Here is a 21,715-nt window from a genome sequence, read left to right on the forward strand (position 1 = left end):
TGTTCGGTAGAATGGGATAACTTCCCAGCGCATCTTTAAAGGTTGCAGTCCTCTTGGTAGAATAGTGTTTCCTTATTGTCTGGAGTTATCTTTGCAATTAATATGTATTTAGTTTGTGCATCTTAAAGCTTATGTATTCCCTTCGAGATCTACGAGCTTGTGTATTCCCTTCAAGTAGATCTACGAGATTGTGTATTCACTTCGAGTAGATCTACGAGCTTGTGTTTTCCTTGATTGGGTGGGCAGCCACTGATGTGTCTGAACATTATGTTCGGTAGAATGGGATAACTTCCCAGCGCATCTTTAAAGGTTGCAGTCCTCTTGGTAGAATAGTGTTTCCTTATTGTCTGGCGCTGTCTTTGCAATTAATATGTATTTAGTTTGTGCATCTTAAAGCTTATGTATTCCCTTCTAGATCTACGAGCTTGTGTATTCCCTTCAAGTAGATCTACGAGATTGTGTATTCACTTCGAGTAGATCTACGAGCTTGTGTTTTCCTTGATTGGGTGGGCAGCCACTGATGTGTCTGAACATTATGTTCGGTAGAATGGGATAACTTCCCAGCGCATCTTTAAAGGTTGCAGTCCTCTTCGTGGAATAGTGTTTCCTTATTGTCTGGAGCTGTCTTTGAAATTAATATGTATTTAGTTTGTGCATCTTAAAGCTTATGTATTCCCTTCGAGATCTACGAGCTTGTGTATTCCCTTCAAGTAGATCTACGTGATTGTGTATTCACTTCGAGTAGATCTACGAGCTTGTGTTTTCCTTGATTGGGTGGGCAGCCACTGATGTGTCTGAACATTATGTTCGGTAGAATGGGATAACTTCCCAGCGCATCTTTAAAGGTTGCAGTCCTCTTCGTGGAATAGTGTTTCCTTATTGTCTGGAGCTGTCTTTGAAATTAATATGTATTTAGTTTGTGCATCTTAAAGCTTATGTATTCCCTTCGAGATCTACGAGCTTGTGTATTCCCTTCAAGTAGATCTACGAGATTGTGTATTCACTTCGAGTAGATCTACGAGCTTGTGTTTTCCTTGATTGGGTGGGCAGCCACTGATGTGTCTGAACATTATGTTCGGTAGAATGGGATAACTTCCCAGCGCATCTTTAAAGGTTGCAGTCCTCTTGGTAGAATAGTGTTTCCTTATTGTCTGGCGCTGTCTTTGCAATTAATATGTATTTAGTTTGTGCATCTTAAAGCTTATGTATTCCCTTCTAGATCTACGAGCTTGTGTATTCCCTTCAAGTAGATCTACGAGATTGTGTATTCACTTCGAGTAGATCTACGAGCTTGTGTTTTCCTTGATTGGGTGGGCAGCCACTGATGTGTCTGAACATTATGTTCGGTAGAATGGGATAACTTCCCAGCGCATCTTTAAAGGTTGCAGTCCTCTTCGTGGAATAGTGTTTCCTTATTGTCTGGAGCTGTCTTTGAAATTAATATGTATTTAGTTTGTGCATCTTAAAGCTTATGTATTCCCTTCGAGATCTACGAGCTTGTGTATTCCCTTCAAGTAGATCTACGTGATTGTGTATTCACTTCGAGTAGATCTACGAGCTTGTGTATTCCCTTCAAGTAGATCTACGAGATTGTGTATTCATTTCGAGTAGATCTACGAGCTTGTGTTTTCTTTGATTGGGTGGGCAGTCACTGATGTGTCTGAACATTATGTTCGGTAGAATGGGATAACTTCCCAGCGCATCTTTAAAGGTTGCAGTCCTCTTGGTAGAATAGTGTTTCCTTATTGTCTGGAGTTATCTTTGCAATTAATATGTATTTAGTTTGTGCATCTTAAAGCTTATGTATTCCCTTCGAGATCTACGAGCTTGTGTATTCCCTTCAAGTAGATCTACGAGATTGTGTATTCACTTCGAGTAGATCTACGAGCTTGTGTTTTCCTTGATTGGGTGGGCAGCCACTGATGTGTCTGAACATTATGTTCGGTAGAATGGGATAACTTCCCAGCGCATCTTTAAAGGTTGCAGTCCTCTTGGTAGAATAGTGTTTCCTTATTGTCTGGCGCTGTCTTTGCAATTAATATGTATTTAGTTTGTGCATCTTAAAGCTTATGTATTCCCTTCTAGATCTACGAGCTTGTGTATTCCCTTCAAGTAGATCTACGAGATTGTGTATTCACTTCGAGTAGATCTACGAGCTTGTGTTTTCCTTGATTGGGTGGGCAGCCACTGATGTGTCTGAACATTATGTTCGGTAGAATGGGATAACTTCCCAGCGCATCTTTAAAGGTTGCAGTCCTCTTCGTGGAATAGTGTTTCCTTATTGTCTGGAGCTGTCTTTGAAATTAATATGTATTTAGTTTGTGCATCTTAAAGCTTATGTATTCCCTTCGAGATCTACGAGCTAGTGTATTCCCTTCAAGTAGATTACGAGATTGTGTATTCACTTCGAGTAGACCTACGAGCTTGGGTTTTCCTTAATTGGGTGGGCAGCCACTGATGTGTCTGAACATTATGTTCGGTAGAATGGGATAACTTCCCAGCGCATCTTTAAAGGTTGCAGTCCTCTTGGTAGAATAGTGTTTCCTTATTGTCTGGAGTTTTTTTTTATTATTCTCAATTTTATAATATCATTTCCCCATACAATTTACTGCCATTGAAATATATTTTGTTCAAATATCCATAAACTTATGTATTTCCGTCGAGTAGATCCACAAACTTGTGATACCCAGCATTGGTGAGCAAATGTTGTTGCACTTGTAAGTCGTGTTCCGTTTAAAAAAAAAACTGACATCATTTCAGTGTATCTTTGAGGTGAAACGTACCTAGGATAATATAGTGTTCCTTGATTTCATGAAGAGTTTATGATTAACCTCAGCGCCTAAAATAACTTCAAGAGCAGTAGATGATTGCTCGCTGTGCTTCTTGGTGGATGTTGCTATCGAAAAACCAAATCTATCCTTCAACAAATCAAAGGGAATTCATGTTATCACTATGACATTTATTAATGTAACAACTTTTAACTATATTCATGTATACACTGGATAGCCAGCTTTCTTATCTGAATTATTTTTGAACAAAAAAAATGTGAATAACTTTTAAATTACTTAGATACTTAGCTGCGATAATATATATCGGGAGCTGTATAAATTCGCGCAAACTTCAAAAAATCATAATAAAAAAAGTAATGCTCGAAAAAAATTGTGGTTTACGGGAATATGTTCAGAGTGCCTTTGGATTTTGTTATTTCTATAAAGAAATGTATTTAAAAATGACCGATAGATGGCGCTCACACATCATACCGAGGCGGTTTATACAAACCAGGAAAAAAGAGCAGAGTAACATTATAGTACATTTTATTTTAAAGCAAAAGATGCTCAACATGACCGCCACCACAATGTATTAAGCAAATGAGGCGCGTAACTACGTGTAACAGCGCGTGTAACATGTCGGCATCGATGCCACTAACGACCAATTGAATGGCATCTCTCAGTTCCATCAAAGTGGCAAGAGAGCCCCGGTAGACACGAGACTTCAGGTATCCACATAACCAAACGTCCACTGGAGAAAGATCTGGCGATCGTGAGGGCCACTCATTCTTACATCCTGTGCTTATCACTCTGTCCTCAGTGAATGTGTCTAGGAGGAACGTCTTAACGGAACTAGCAAAGTGGGGCTGGGCACCATCCTGCATGAAGGTGACGGAAGATAATGCACGTCTTTGCTGCGAAGCAGGCATAACGTGGTCTCGAAAAAGCCTTAGATGGCGTTCTGAGGGTGATCGAACAGGTTTTCCAACCGGATACAGGACAACGCTCTTCAAAAAAGAAAGGGCCTAGAATGAAAGACGCAGTGAAACCGCACCAAACAATCACATGTGGAGAATGTAGTGGTTTGGTCGAGTACGCACGAGAGATTGATGCTGCCCAGATACGACTGTTTTGCGTATTGACGTCAACATGCAATGAAAAGTGGGCTTCATCTGTCCACATGATGTTCATTAACCATTGTGGGCCACGTTCCATTTTTGCGAGCACTCATGTTGCAAAGGCTTGTCCTTTCTCGCAATCTGCTGGCATCAACTGGTGAAATGCCTCTATCTTGTACGGATACAGCTTCAAGATTTCGTGCAGAATGCGTAGGATCGACCTTTCCGGAATTCCTGTTATTTTATCTGCTTCACGTGCACTGGAACTCCCCGTTGAAGTCTCGGCTGCCACATTTTTCATGACCCTTTGGACAACAGTGACGCGGTCAGTGCTGACGGATGGTCTACTACTTCGTGGACGATCCTCTAATCTTCCCGTTTCCTCAAAACGGCGAACTAAATTCAATATCCTTTTCAATGAAATTGGGTTTTTCTTCGCTTAAATTCCTTTCACCGTCCGTAACTGTCACAATGTTTTAGTCGCGGATTCACTGTTCTTATAGAACAATTTAACCACTAATGCTCGATCCGTTAGCGATAGCATGCTACTGGCGTCAAATGACAGATCCATTTCCAGCCTTGTGTTTTACAGCTATACTGATTTGCATAAACCGTCTCGGTATGACGTGTGAGCTCCATCTATCGGTCATTTTTAAATACTTTTTTTTAGTGGAAATAACAAAATCCAAAGGCTCTCTGAACATTTTCCCGCAAACCGCAATTTTTTTCGAGCATTACTTTTTTTATTATGATTTTTTGAAGTTAGCACGAATTTATGCCGCACCCGGTACTTATTGCTAGAAATTAGTAGTCAAAATTATTTTCCAAAGTCCATTATTCCACGACATCAAATTTTTATCAATAATTTTAATAAAAATGCTCAGAAAATTCTGAGGGAATAAATCAATGATACAGAGAATGAAAGAATGGGCCTTTTATTAAGATAAATTCGTTTCGATGTTTTCGTAGATTTATAAAAGATCATATATCTAATTTTTTATTTTAATTTTAGTTGTTATTATTGAACTATTTTCTTAGATAACTTTTGACTTAAATATATATTTACCCATAACAATATATACCTCCAGCTAGAAATAAGTTGTCAATACAGTTTTCAAAAATCCATTATTTAATGCAACACATTTTAATCATAATTAAAAAAAATATTCCGAAAGTTCTGAGAGCCTAAATCCATGACATAGTACGAAAGAGATGTCTGCTATTGCCCAAAATTCATTTCGATATCATAACATTGATTTATAAAAGATCACATACCTTTTTTCTGATTTTAATTTTAGTTCTTATCTGGGAGCAATTTTTCAGTCAAATTGCAAATAATTTTTTACTTAACTAATTATTTAGGTATTTAGCGAACAGTAATATAGATTTTTTACTAGAAATTTGTTGTGAATACAGCGATATACCAAAGTGTGCTGATCAGACCCCACTTTGATATCTCGCTTCCGTCTATTACTCTAATACCCTTAAATACTAAACATTACTATACTGCTACTTTTAAAATGTTGTACAATTTTTTTAAATATTATATCATACGAATATTGTACAAATATTTTGCATCTTTAGATTTTAACTTAGCTTAGCTATATTAACGTCCTGTTTTAAACCAACATTAATGCTATTTTGGGATTAACCTAGTAATTTTGAACCATGGTCAGATGACGAGGACGACACCTGAGTTGGCACCCCCTTTTCCAAATTTTCACACCACACCAGTGAGAGGACGGATTTAACAAGCATCAGACCTGCTTACAGGACGGTTGGGATAAGGCCTCGAATTTAAAGCCCTCCGACGTCGAGACTTTACCAGCAAGTCACCCCTGTCCTTGCGTCTTTAAAATCTTTGACATACAGCAACATCATGCATTTCTAAAAATAATGTAAATCTGTATGAATTCGCTAGCAAGGACAGATACTTTTAATATATCTGATTTTTTTGGGCTGAAAACTAACATAATAGTATTTACCTATATTGTTTCATCTGATTTTGTGCGAACGTATACAAGAAATTCGAGTTTAAAATTGACCAATACTTTGTGATACTCATCTTTTGGTGAAATCTTATCTGATCGCGATCATTTCATTTGGAGCTCATTAAAATGTAAGGAACGAACAGCACAAGTATTCGACGCCGATCAGAAACTGGAAGGGAAGGTTGAGTAGTTGAGCATGCCACCTTTCTTGGCAACTATCGATACAAATTACCTGCATTATACCATCGCAAAAGATGTGTCAAGATAATTACTCCAGCAGGCTTAATAAATCTCCTCGAATTAATTCTCCAGCTCAACGTGTCGACTCTAGAGGTGAAAGGAAAATTACAGCTCTCCTCGAATGCGATGGGAAAGGTAACATTCTATGTTACTATTTCGATTATATTTAATAGTCTACTATTAAGCATTTCGACCAGTTTCGGAACGAAAATGGATTGACTAATTGTAAATAAATTTGTAACTAAATTCAAATTGTAAATTGTAACCAATTGCAACAATTGGAAAAATCGTTATGAATTCTATTTGAAGCATCCATTTGAAGTATTCGTCCATTTAATGTAATGATGACAGAAATTCGAGAAAGAAGACGATATTACCTTTGACCAATTTACTTTATCTCTAGTAAATAATCACATTTGTAAGTTTGGAAGAAAGATTCACGGCCAATAAAAATGCCTAAAACAATAACACAGAGTACAGTAAGGCATTTTAGACATTGGGTCTGTAAAACGAAATGCAAAGTATTCAAATAAACAAGCATTTAAAATAAAAACCAAACACTAAATCCATCAGGTTTCAATAAGGATTTTAGAGTGCTTTAATGATTATTTGAATGCCTCTTTCAGCTTATATTTTGGAATACTTGTCCTTACTTACGATTGGAATACAATTCAAAGCTTGTACTGAATTTCTTGTATGGTTGGAGCATTATTCAAATAACACCAATTAAGCTTCAATTTAAGTTTTGGAAATAAAAAGAAATCACAGGGCATTAAATCAAATCAATAAGAATGTTATTTCAACACATCAACGATATTATTTGCCAAAAAATTTACTTAAAAAGTTGAGTAGAGACTGAACGCATTGTCATCAACAAACAATATTTTTTTATCCATTCTGAAAAAATGAAACAAATTCTGTGCCATCGAATGCTTTAGAATATTTAAAAACTATTTACAGGTAACGTTTGTCCAATGTGAAAAACTCTTTGTGGAAAAATGACTATAAAACAATGTTTATCGTGAAAGAATGTATTCATGATTCTTTATTCTAAAGAAGAATGTATAGAATATTCTTTATACTATAGAAGAATGTATTGACTGTCCTTTTAATTTTTAATTATTATTTTTTTTTTTTTTGCTTTGTGGTGAGTTCTTTTATTTTGCACTTTGCCACTTTGATTTAGTATCATATTTAAAACGCTATGTTCCATCTCCAATAAATACGGTTTCAAGGAGTTCGAAATATTTTCAGCATCGTATGAAATAAAATATTCATAATGTATTTCCATTGAATTTTTTCCATAAATTTCGGAAATAATTTCAGCATCGTTTGAAATCTTCATAATGTATTTCCATTTAATTTTTTTCCACCGAGTTCTGAAATATTCTCAGCATCGTATGAAATCTTCGTAATGTATTTCCATTGGATTTTTTTTCCATAAATTTCAGAAATATTTTCAGCATCGTATGAAATCTTCATGATGTATTTGCATTGAATTCGGGAATATTGTCAGCATGGTATGAAATCTTCGTAATGTATTTATTTCTGTTGAGTTTGGTAATATTTTCAGCATCGTATGAAATCTTCATGATGTATTTGCATTGAATTCGGGAATATTGTCAGCATGGTATGAAATCTTCGTAATGTATTTATTTCTATTGAGTTCGGTAATATTTTCAGCATCGTATGAAATCTTCGTAATGTATTTCCATTGGATTTTTTTCCATAAATTTCGGAAATAATTTCAGCATTGTTTGAAATCTTCATGATGTATTTGCATTGACTTCGGGAATATTGTCAGCATGGTATGAAATCTTCGTAATGTATTTATTTCTATTGAGTTCGGTAATATTTTCAGCATCGTATGAAATCTTCGTAATGTATTTCCATTGAATTTTTTTCCCATAAATTTCGGAAATAATTTCAGCATTGTTTGAAATCTTCATGATGTATTTGCATTGAATTCGAGAATATTGTCAGCGTGGTATGAAATCTTCGTGATGTATTTCCAATGAAATTGTTACTTTCTAAAATGTATGAAACAAATTTAGCGGAGGATTTTGTTTTGTTCAAATCTTTATACAACATGGTTATCTTATATCAAATGGTTTCTTTACTGACGAAGGGCTTCTATCATTCTCAATAACGAACACGACGAATTTTTTTAATGAAAAATCGATGACCATCGAGTATTCTAATCATGTTCCAGCGTACATCCAAAAAACAATATTTATGTCGTAATAATAGATAATAATTTGTGTGTAAATAGTTAATCGACCTAAAAAATTAACTTTGAACGTTTTTCACCAATTAGTACGAGGTACGTTTTTTATCAAATGTTTGCATTAAATTTAATATAGTTAATTCGGCTATCCTGAAGAATAGGAACATTTTTTGCTACTCTAATGAGCGGCCTAATACTTTGAGTTATTTAAAATATGTGTACAGAAATTTTAACATGCCAGTAGCGTCACGCATGCACAATTGCACTTAATACATCGCTATTGACAGACATCTGACATCATTCTTAAAATTTTTTAACATCATGTACATGCAAGATTCGTTATAAGTATGTGTTAAAATTAGTGTTGTGTGTGTGTATGTATTAAAATTAGTGAATTATAAATAAGTTGTTTCAATTTCGTTGAAGTCATAAAATTAAAATATGCCTGATAGCTATACCTTTTATGTAAAACATCTTTATAGTCATTATCATATTTTTATTCTATGTATTATAGCAGAAACAGATTCTTTATAAGAATTGATTGTCACCAAAATGTTCAACTTCTTTTTCACTTGAACGACAACAGATGGATTTAGAAATAATATGGTTTTAAACTACTTGTTTATTATATGAAATACACCTTGTGGTATATTATGTATTATACATTATGAATTTTTATATTCTTATATATCAAAATGCTATATAATTTTTTTATGAAATTTTATGGATATTCTAATTATATTTATGTTCAAATATAACTTTAACCTAGTTTAATAATTTTTTTTCGAAAACACCATCATAAATTCCAGAAAGCTACATGTGAACAATATCTTTCAAACAATAAGCATTAAACAAAGATACGTGTTTATTATATGAAATATTCCTGGTGGTGTATTTTGTATTATATGTTATGAATTTTTATATTCTTATGTCAAAACGATACACAATTTTTTTTTGAAATTTTATGGATATTCTGATTATATTTATGTTCACTCATAACTTTAACTTAATTTAATAATTTAGTTTCGAAAACAACATCATAAATTCCAAAAAACAACATGTGAACAATATTTTTTCAACAATAAGCATTAAAAAAATACTTGTTTATTATATGAAACATTCCTGATGGTGCATTTTGTATTAAACGTTATAAATACACTTTTTTATGCAATTTTATGGATATTCTAATTATATTTATGTACACCCATAACTTTAACCTAATTTAATAATTTTATTTCGAAAACAACATCATAAATTCCAAAAAAAGAACATCTGAACAATATTTTTCCAACAATAAGCATTAAACAAAAATACTTGTTTATTATATGAAATATTCCTGATGGTGCATTTTGTATTAAACGTTATAAATACACTTTTTTATGAAATTTTATGGATATTCTAATTATATTCATATTCACCCATAACTTTAACCTAATTTAATAATTTTGCTTCGAAAACAACATCATAAATTCCAAAAAAAGAACATCTGAACAATATTTTTTCAACAATAAGCATTAAACAAAAATTCTTCTTTATTATATGAAATATTCCTGATGGTGCATTTTATATTAAATGTTATAGATAACTTTTTAATGAAATTTTATGGATATTCTAATTATATTTATATTCACCCATAACTTTAACCTAATTTAATAATTTTACTTCGAAAACAACATCATAAATTCCACAAAACAACATCTGAACAATATCTATCCAACAATAAACATTAAACAAAAGCACCCGTTATATCTTTTACAATCCCCATCAGATAATTTCGGAAATGAATACGGATCCCATTAAAGGGAAACATTCCAACTTCTACCTGTCCATTGCGGACCAATTTAACTAACAAATCCAGTTACCGTTCCAATGTTTCTCGGTGATTAACATTCTAAGGAAACAGTTCCCTCGTCTGTGATTGGATTGCCTCCTCTGATAGAATAAATGCAGGACTGGTGCCCACTTGGGTACAGGATTTTAGTTGTGTTTCTCGTAAACGGGCATTAAGAGATGATTAAATGTAATTAGTGTAAATCAGGGCACTTGCCAGATGTTTCATTAATCTGTGCTTTCGTATTACCGAGGTCCTTTTAAGTCAAATTCTGATTTATTAGTTCGTAATGACCCGAAATGAATCGGCGCGATAGGATTATGTGCAGCTTTTAGTGGTGTTACTGGTTTTATAGTTTATCAAAGGGAATATATTAGGGTTATCCACGCGATAAGGAATCAATTGAAAAATATACATTTTGAGATATAACTATTTTGGCTAGATATTATATAACGAGATAAAATATAATTGAAAATTCGTTTATTTAAAACTGAATATTGCTATTCGGAAAGATTGAAAGATAGGAACTTCAATTATAAATTAAAGACAATAAAATCGTCCAAATTATAGTCAATAAATATGAAATAGTAGCTGAATTGAAAATAATACTTTTGATATAATATCCAAAAGAAGAATTTTTTTTAAATTTTATACTTAACACTTAAGTGAAAATGATACTTTTGATATAATATCCAAAGGAAGAATTTTTTTTTAATTTCATATTTAACACTTAAGTGAGAATACTACTTTTAATATAATATCCAAAAGAAGAATTTAAAAAAATTATACATAACACTTAAATGAAAATACTATTTTTAATATAACATCCAAAGGAAGAATTGTTTTAAACTTAACACTTAAGTGAAAATACTACTGTTGATATAATATCCAAAGGAAGATTTTTTTTTATTTTATACTTATCGCTTGCTAAATCATGCGATTGAATGACTTGAAAGAAAAATGAACTTAATTGGAATTTCGTTACAACAATGAAAATATCGCTGGAAATTTAAAATCAAATCAAATTTATAAAATTCATTATTAAATTATAAAATGAAATTCATATCACAAAAAAAAAATTGAAATTTTGATTTAAAGAATTTGGAATGGTTTAAAATAGTGTATAAATCGTTTTTATGTAACAAGAGTTTCTGGAGATATAGCTAAAAATAACAAAAAAGAATAAATTTGAATCATTACACTTTAATTAATAACGATGCTCTTATTCTTGTTCTGAAAATCACGCGTGTAGTTTTTGGCAAATAATATTTGTATAAAACAGACAATCAACAAACACTCGTATCTATATCTATGTCTTTGTTCTATATTTATATTTATATATATATATATATATATATATATATATATATATATATATATATATATATATATATATATATATATGTGTGTGTGTGTGTGTGTCTATATCTATATCTATGCCTCTTTTCTATCTATATATCTATGCCTATATATCTGTATATCAGTATCTATATCTATATGTCTCTACTTTTCTCCTTATATATACGTATATTGATAGATATATAGATAGATACATTTTGAATTTCAGTATTGCATTATACGTCGTCTACGGATATAATAATTGAATTTGGTTTTGTCTTGTATAGCAAATTGCTTACTTGTAGATAAATTTTAAAATAGTTCAGATGGCAAATTGATAGTTCCTAAGTTCTAGTCTCGCATACTTTCCAGTCTTACACTTTTGAAATAATTTTAATGGAAATATAATCAAAATTTCCTAATTTGTTTTATTCTTTGCCATACACCAAAAATGCTTGTTACATTTTTTAAAATAATTATTTCCGATTTTCTAGTTCTTAAATTATAATTTATTATTCAAAATATCATAGTATTTTTCATTTTTTGAAGCTAATTTCTAATTATAACCTAAATGATGACAAAGTTATTAAAATATTAACAATATTTATCATCGTTGACACCCTTTTATTGTGAATAATTTTTGAACTCTAGTATGTCAGAAACAGAATTAAAATTGACTGAATATATATATATATATATAGTGGTGGCCAAAATTGTGGACACTTGAAAATTGTTGTGTTTTCTAACTTTGTATGCTTGTAGAAAATGTTACGTTTCGCAAAGTGCAAACTGTTACATAACATCTTAAAGAGAATTTAATGTCGATTTTAATACAAAAAGCAAAATTCAAATATTTGCAATACAAAAAAAAAGTTATTCTTACTTTAATCTGAATAACACACACAGTGATGAAATGGATTGTAATTTCTAACTTTCTTGACAAATCACTGTTCTTGTTCTAGGAGCCAATCAAATGTTAATAATTATTAGCAGAAGCTGCCATCATGTTTGAAGTTGGAACAAATCATTACTGTGCTTTTTTCTGTAATAGGAAGACTGTTTTTAGGCAATCAAATTACAAGTTAGAAATTTTGTTAAACTTTTTAATATTTAGATGGAGTTTTTGTAAGTATTTCTAATATTTAGTCCAGGAGCGAAAGGGAACTAAGATTATTGTATTACATGAATGCGGTCTTTCCTATGATGAAATTTCAACACAGGTGGGGGGGGGGGTTCAGTGACTACATCTGGAGCCCAAAAGTTTTGTTTACGATATCAGGAGACAGATTCAATAAAAAACAAAGCAGGATAATGCCGAGAAAGGTGCACCGCATCTGTTGATGACAGAATAATGAAAAGACTATGTCACCAAGATAGAAGAATGTCATCAGCAGCCATCAGAAGTCAATTGAATGATGCTGGCATTTATGTCAGTTCAAGAACAATCAGGAGAAGGTTATTAGATGTTGTACTAAATGGTAGAATTCAAAGAAAAATGCCTTATCTGAATTTACAGAGATTACAATTGGCAAAGGAACACATTAATCGGACAGATGATTAGTGGCCACAACTTAAATGTAGTGATGAAACAAAGATATTGTTATTTGGTAGCGATGGCGAAAGTATATCTGACATAGAACAGGCAAAGAGTTGCATACCGACTGTATTCAGACAAAGAGGAAGAACTCAGTTAGTGTTATTATTTGTTTATGCATGTCAGCAGACGGTATTGGTCTTGTAGTGAATTGGGATGTGCGAGGTTCACAGTCCAGTAACATAACCACGATACAAAAGCAATTGCTCGGGCTTCGTAGTTGTTAACTGACTTATATGCTATTCACTACAGTCTCCTTCATGTTATCGATGGGACATTAAATGAAAGAAAATACATTGACATAATTCTAGTGCCAAACCTTACACCTTCCATCAGTAATCTCTTTCCCAACAACGCATCATTTATTTTTCAGCTTGATTCAGCTCCTTGCCACACAGCAAATATCGAATGATTGATTTAGTACAAAGGGCAATGAATTGTTATCACGGCCAAGAAACAGTTCTGAGCTCTCAACTATTGAGAACTTATGGTACCGTTTGAAAACTCTTGTACATATGAAGCGTTCATTAAAAAAAGAATTAATTGAGACTATAATTGTTTCCTGGCATCGAGCAATAATGAAGGCTTAAAATTCCCTTCAGCTAAATGAAACATCAGTGTGAAGCTGTAATTAAAAACAATGGTTATCCTACTAAGTACAGATAACTCACTACATTCATTAGCATCTAATACATCTCGATAATTATTGCCGCTCAATTTTTCTGTATTGTAAATATTTGAATTTTGCATTTCGTATTAAAATCAGCATTAAATTTTCGTTAAAATGATATGTAAGAGTTTGCATTTTGTGAAACGTAACATTTTCTATAAGCATACAAAGTGAAAGTTAGAAAACATATACGATTTTCAAAAATGTCCAAGATTTTGGCTACAATATATATGTTCACAAAATGTCCACAATATATATATATATATATATATATATATATATATATATAAGTATTAGAATCAAGTTAATAGGAAAAACAAAAATCAAATAAAAATTAAACCAAAAAAATTATAAAAGATATAAAAAAAGAATCCTGCCTGAAGACTTTTTCAAGGGTCACCCTCAGGCAGGGATTCAAAGAAAGGGATTTTTTCTGTGAGGAAATACAGACATTGTCTAATAATGATTCCTCGTGACCCGAAAATTTTAGTTGCGATTTCGAAACTGTTTTTGTTTCGTTTTCAAACTTTTTCTTACTTAAGATTGGTTATATATATATATATATATTTAATATGCACATTTGCACGTTGTCACATTTTTTTTACACTAACCTAATACGGGCCGAAATCAAAACGCCATATCAGCACATTCTCTTCTACAGCAATACAAGTTTAAAAAATATTTCCTTCATTGCCTTTTTTCTGCTTTCTGCCTTCCTTATTAGACTTCATCAATGCCATGTCATTACGAAGTTTTCAAAGAAATCTTAATAATCGAAGAGGATAACACATTTATCAGGTTTCGAGGAGACCATTTCTGCGTATTCTATATGTTTTTCGATGTCTTCTCCTGCATGAAATGTTTATTTTTAATTATTTTTGGTCAAGATCATGGTATATATCTATCATTATTATTAGCATTATATGGTATCCTATACATTCTACCAGCAATTTTCTTTTCGCCCAATGACTCTTTTGTACGAAAGTGAGTAAAAGAGAATATCTCTTTGTGAGTAAGAGAGAAAAAGATGGACACTTTAATTTTTCCATGAGCAAAACTTTTCAAGACTTGATTACATAGAACTAACTTCGAGAAAATACTTTAAAAAAACAATAATTACTAATTTTACCCTTCTCATTTAGCCTTAGTCTAGAAAAAGCCTTTATTATCTGGCACCCACCAACCAATTATGAAAAAGGCAAATTGCCCAGAATCGTATTTTATGGTACATTTATTTAATTCAATCTGGCAGTTATATTATTATTTCTGGTACATTGAACAGGCTTTTTTTCTTCGTTTCTTTTTGAGTTCGATATTGATTTTTCTCATATTTTGCTTGCTTGCATTCTATGAATTTATTTAATGGAAACACTTTGTATATATCTATGTACACAGATACCTATTTAACTTTTGTGAAAAATATATTTATGGCACATTGGATACATTTCCAGCCTTCAATTCCTTTATGTTTATGTATACAGTTCAGAATGTTCGTATATATTATTCCATAAATTTATCTTATATAAATATATTAACAACTGGAAAATCAAGCTTTGCTCGGAAGTTTTTTTTAAAAATCGTGTTTATAGGAGAAAATATATGGATACGAATCACATACTAATTACATATGAATATTTTTCGCTCTTGCCTACATATTGTTACAAATCTGTAATTTTGCTACCCGGCCCGAATAGTGTCATCGTAAGAAAGACAATTGTACGATCTGTCCTGTGCATGTTGAGTGGATGCCGCGTCAATAACCTCGGAGCTTGGCGACAAATTTGGCGACCGTTTGGCAAGTTGGCGATGAATTTGGCGAGTTTGGCGACTAAATGGATACTACTGGAAAGTTCGAGAACTTTCACGATCCATCCACTAAGACCCAAGATACAGCCAGGTACGCCCTGATTGGTCCGAAGATTCCAGCCCCGCCTCCCGGAACTATAAAAGACGGGAACTCTGAAGCGACGAGGAAGTCGTGTTGCCAGGAATAAAAATCCAAACTTCATCTCAATAGCACTCACTAGGCATCTCAAAACACTTGAAGACTGGTTCAATAAATGGAAAATAGAAATTAATCCTAGCAAAACTGAAGCTATCATGTTCACAAAAAATCATGTATTTAAAGAATTCCGCCCAATTAAAATTAAAAACCAAAATATCCCGTGGTCTAAGGAATGCAAATATTTAGGTGTCATTCTTGACAATAAACTAACATGGAAACCCCATTTTATTTATGTTAAAAAGAAGTTTCGAGACCTAACTCGTAAATTCTTTCCCTTAATTTCTCGAAACTCCAAAATGAGCAGGGCCAACAAAATACTTATTTACACTGCCTATTTGCGTCCAGTTTTAACATATGCATGTCCGGTTTGGGGATACGCTGCTAAATCTAACCTTAGAATAATTGAAATTCAACAAAACAACCTTATCAGAAGATTTTGTAATTGCTATTGGTATATGCCAAACACAAATATGTATAAAGCACTTGATTACCCTCCACTTAAAAAGTTTATTAAAAAACTTGCTGAAAAATTCTTCAAAAATCTTGACAATCATGATAACAAAGCAGTTCTTGATATTCCTAAATATGTTCCTAATCTCCGTCTTAAAAGACCTCGTAACATTTTGATTTAGCCCTCCCTAATCCTTTGTTTTTCTCATTTTAATTACTTCTAAATTTGTCATACTTCTTATCACATCCTGTCAGACATTTGTTACCTTTGCTTCGTCATGCACCTCACTCCTCATCTCCTGCCTGTTCCTGTAACACAGTTCATCGGACCTTTTTGCGAAGATGATCACGTTAAATACTGAAAGCCAAGTCTCACAATAGTTTTTTCCATTTACCGGAGATTAAGCCCCAACCCTCGGGGCTAGGCGCTCCGTCAAACATATCATTACCAGCGACGAGGAAGTCGTGTGTATCGGAAGAAGTGGTGTATGAGAGTAGTCGGAGTCGACGACACGTAGAGGACTGGAGGATTAGACAGCAAGAAAGCTGTGAACTAGCAATTAAATGTGCTGCGCTATTACAATTGATTAACGATATTTGTTGTAGAGGAAAAATTTTGTAACAATATGAATTGGTTTTAAAAAAACAAAAAAAATCATGAATGCACTTAGTTTAACATGTTATTCGGAACAATCTGCTACATTATAGTATTCATTTTGCAGTTTATCTATCATTTTGTATATTTTTAGAATGACATTCCATTTGAACATGGCGAAATCGGGCCCTAGATGGCGCTGTATGACATTGTCAGATTAAGAGCAGGCCGAAAAACATTCTAATAGTTATAAAAATTGTTTTTCCAGAAAAGTACCTACATAAATAAACTTTAAAAGAAAAAATATTAAATATAAACATAAAAATAAAGTGGAAAGCGCGATTCGAACCGACGACCCGAAACACACGCGCACTCATGTTGTTCTGACCACTATATTGAACTGCCCACTCTTTGTATATATATATATAATTTTAATAATTAAATATTTTATCAAATTCCGACTTTAATAGCTTCTTCATTAAAATATTTCAAAACTTCAAATTTTGATAGTCATATAATAATATTATAAAGCTCATAATATTATAAAGGTCTTCAGTCATAACGTAATATGTATCTCTCTAATTTCCTGTTAGCTTCCGTAGAATTTATGCTTTAAATTAAAATGGAAATGATTAATCGGCAATGAATATAATAACATTTTTTACTGAAACAAAGCATTTTTTTAATTATATGATTACTGTAAACAGAGTCACGGAGCATTTAAATTACAAAAGCATAAAACTAACCTAAAAATCATTAAATCAAGTCCGCATCCGTTCCATAAAATAATAATAATAATATTTTTTTTTTTTACTCAAACGAAGCATTTTTTTTTTAATATGAGTACTGAAAACAGAGTCGCTGAGTATTTAAACCTTATGTGCACTAAAGAATATTTTTCTTAATTTATATAATATCTCAAGACATATATTTCTCTAATCACGGCCATAAGAACCATTCTTAGAAATAATTCTAATTTCGCATATTTTATATAAGATATCCAATGAGATATTAAAAAAATATATATCTAGCGAGAAATGAACCAATCCAATGATTAAATATAAGCTATGAAACTCTCTTATCTGTTATAAAAAGAAATTATTTGATTAAAATGAAGAATAATATATTTTTACAGACGTTGCAAGTTAGCACTTTCTTCAATCAATTCCAATCCTTTTATGTCCGCTGGTTTTGACTCTCATCTAGGCTAACCATTTCACATTTGTGTAATATTTGGTTGTTAATTATGGCACTTGCCATAAACAAGCCAGCTGAAGAAGTCAGCGATTTTAAGCTGAGTTTTAGCGTATCTTGTTTCCGTAGCACCATCTAGGGCCAAGAGTAGGTCTTAGCCCTTTTCACGGGGCGTACTTCATTCATACATTTCATCCACAGATAGTATAATTTAGACTAGAATCAGAGAACGATCACCTCTGACCCAGTACCCGCAGTGGTATTGTCACGACTTGGAGAATTTTGTGGCTACGGCGTATTTATACGTGCACCAGCAACCATGTACACGGAGAGTCTTCGGTCGGTGGAGTTCATAATTCAAGGGATGCTCATCCAACGGAATACCAACCAGGATATTCAGGCCTGCAAATTTTTTTACAATTGATAAATAAAATGTATGTGAATTATTTTTCAAACAGGCATGCCAGTTTTTTAAAAAAATGTTTTGGGTGGAATTGAGAATCAAATTAAAAAAATTTTCGAATTCTGTAGATGCCCATTTTTAGTTGTTTTCCGTGTGAATGATGATGAGCTTTTAATTTAAATTTCATGCTGATAATTAAGATATACATAACTTTCTGATAATTATAAGAGCTCTCCAAAAATAAAATTCATATAAGAGTCACGTTCATGTCTCTTTAATTTACCGACATTTAAAGAATGTAAGAAATAATCAGAGAAATGCCTCTATTCTATGTCCTTATTTTCTCATAATATAATAGACTTCTCTTAAGAACTAAAAAGTTGAAAATATTGAAAATAAAAAAATAAAAATAAAAGCAGAATTTTGTAATTTTACTGAAAAGTAGAAAACAATTTTTTTAAAATCAAAACTGTAGAATTAAAAAAAATTAATTTCTGAGACTCTGAAAACAATATTGGATGGAATTTAAGTCCCAATGAATATTTTAAAAAGTAAAATTAATTGGAATTTCTCAAAAATTAGAAACACATGATAAGTGTAATTTTTCTTTAATTAAATTATTTTCTAGTCAGCGACTATCACTCTTACAAATTGTGACACCATATTTTTGGAAGAAAATTATTTTCTGCTTTATAATTCGCTATGACATCATAAAGTCATTTAAAACGTAACAATTAGGGTAATTTTTTATCTATTTTCCCTCCTTCTTTCAAAGTAAGGGAACATTACTTTCTTATTCTGCATGTAAATTACACACATAATAAATATTATTTTTCTTCGTTCCCTTTCAACAATGAAAGGAAAATAAAGCGATTAAATGTTTGAGGATAAAATGGTTTAAGTCTCATTGTTACAAAGTAAATTATTATTGAAAATTATCATAAAGTAAATCAAAGGAGTAGAAAAAATTCAAGAAAAAGTGATACGATAATTAAGTTTATTTTATTAAGTAGAAATTTTGGAGTTTTAAAATAGTGTTTAGATTACGTTTGTACTAAGATAATTACAATGGAAAAATATAAAAAAATTATTAATTTTTTAAAAAATTCAAAAATTACTCTGAGGTATACATTTTATTACAATTATAATACTTTAAGGTATATCCTTACGTCCGGGATGAAATTTATGAAATACGTTAGAAAATAATCATATTTCTGAATTGCGAAAAAAAAATTAAAAAAATATCAATGAAAATAAAATATACCATTTAAGTGACAAAATATTTTTTTAAAAATTGAGTAAAAGTCTTTTTTTTTTTTTGTCTAAAAAGAGGTACAAAGCAAACATCTTCTAGTTTAGAGGTTTATCAAACGATTTGTTTATAATTTTGCAGATAGCTTAAGAAATATATTATCTAGTTCCTGAACTAAAACATAAGCTGTATTTCTATCCATTCTTTAAGTATTGAGATTCGATTGATAAATACATGAAATATTGATTTATTTTTGGATTCTGAGACACTAAAACACCTATGAAACATTTATAAATGAATAAATTACCTATTTTCTAATTCAGGAACTTCAGAACATGTTGGTGAGTCATCATATCAAATATGATCAAAAATATGCTTTAAGTTTTAATTTATGCGATTTCTTTTGTTAGAAGATCCTAACCAAGATTAGAATTATGAGAAAATAGCGTCTAAAGATATAAAATAACATTAAAGCCCATGCAAATGCAGATATAAAAGTTGATGTAACTGCCCGAAAAAATAGACTTAGAAACAAAATTCTAATGGCTTTATAATGAAATCTGTTCAAACCGCAAGAATATCAAATAAAAAAAAAAATTCATAATTTCGTCAAAATCGACGTTTTAACGTTGTCACCTACCGTAATAAATTTCCCCTCTCCATTCCATTTCAACCATACATTTTTGGTACAGTAGTATATTTCCAATCTCCGTAATAATGCCAAATTTGGTAATTTCTTAGTAAATAATCAAAAATAAATAATACAGTGACACATATACGTGCATTCTCTTTTGTTTTTTGTGGAAATTGACTGAAGAAAAAAAAATTCAAGTTTTATTTCAAGTAATCAAAATGATAGATTTGCTTCCTAATTGAGGAAAGAACTATCTAAAGAAAAAGTAGAAACACATAAATGTTAAAAATACTCATAAAAAGGTAGAAAATGAAAATGTAGATATTTCTTAGTATGTTGATATGTAGATAAAAATAATATAGCATTAAAAACAATACTTTCAGAATCAGATTAATAAGAAAACAATGAATATACTTTTTCCTAGAATAGTAATAAATTTATTCCATTTTTTTTCTTTTATAATTGTATTTTAATCACATTTTATTCATGTTTTTATTCATTTCATTTATAGAAAAAATTTAAGTACCATTTGTAGTAGTTTTGACGCAGAGTTTGAAATGATTATATAAATATGCATAAACAGGAAGTTATTAGTTAAATTAAGGTCATAATAAGGCATACATTCTTTTTCATACCGTGCTTAACCAATTATGCCATTTTAAAACATATTATAGGTAACGAAAATGACCTAGAAATTCAGTTTAATCAGTTTATTGTCTCAATTGCTTCTTACTTAAAAATGGCCTTATAGGGCAAAATTTGTTATGGATCATTAGGTAAAGTTTAAATGAACACTCAACAGTCAAATTATTTAATGAACCACTTTTGCCCTTTTTCTGAGTCTGACTTAACCGAAGCAATTCCAAACTCCCCTTGATAAATCAAGTTTATCATAACAGCGTCCAAAATGGTTTAGACGAAACATTTTTAACCATACTAATTAGCTAAACTTCTTTTTCCTTTCATATGCCATTTCAAGCGCATTTGTAATTTATAATTAGTTACTATGGTAACTAACCTTCAGATGCCTATGACACAACTGCAAAATATTTAAAAGAGATTCCAACTGGCTTTCGACGACCTCTGAGTGATATGGGAAAAAAGAAGGATAAGTTCTTCAGGTATGAAATTTTAGAAAAATAATAATTTTTTTTAGAAAATTAGCATTTTATTAATATAAAGACAAATTTTTCACTTATAAATAAATCGTGGCTGTAATTCCATTTAGGTTTGCATATCTAACAAATGTTTAGTTTCTAAACATTATTTGAGGTTGAAGCTAGACTTATTTTTACCAATTATAACGCTGAATGTCTGTCTGTTGATCTTCTATAACATGTAATTTGACTTCGATCAACAAAATTTGCTTTTATAACTTCTATTTAATTATTTAAGATTGAAGTTG

The 21,715-nt window shown here is 31.4% G+C and overlaps 1 protein-coding gene across 6 annotated transcripts in view; it reads left to right on the forward strand.

Moving 5' to 3' along the window:
- LOC129975690 (endothelin-converting enzyme 1-like) overlaps positions 1 to 21,715 on the forward strand; it is a 333,428-nt gene that overhangs the window by 20,455 nt on the left and 291,258 nt on the right. The window contains exon 1 of one of the 6 annotated variants that reach the window (XM_056088822.1): positions 21,202 to 21,431. The exons of the other annotated variants lie outside the window; for them this stretch is intronic. Within the exon in view, the coding sequence (XP_055944797.1) occupies positions 21,403 to 21,431 (29 nt within the window). The 5' untranslated portion in view covers positions 21,202 to 21,402. Of the gene's footprint in view, positions 1 to 21,201; positions 21,432 to 21,715 lie in introns of those variants that run through there. 6 annotated transcript variants of the gene reach the window in all.

This window comes from Argiope bruennichi, chromosome 7, assembly GCF_947563725.1.
Source record: "Argiope bruennichi chromosome 7, qqArgBrue1.1, whole genome shotgun sequence".
In the NCBI taxonomy this organism is placed as follows: domain Eukaryota; kingdom Metazoa; phylum Arthropoda; class Arachnida; order Araneae; family Araneidae; genus Argiope; species Argiope bruennichi.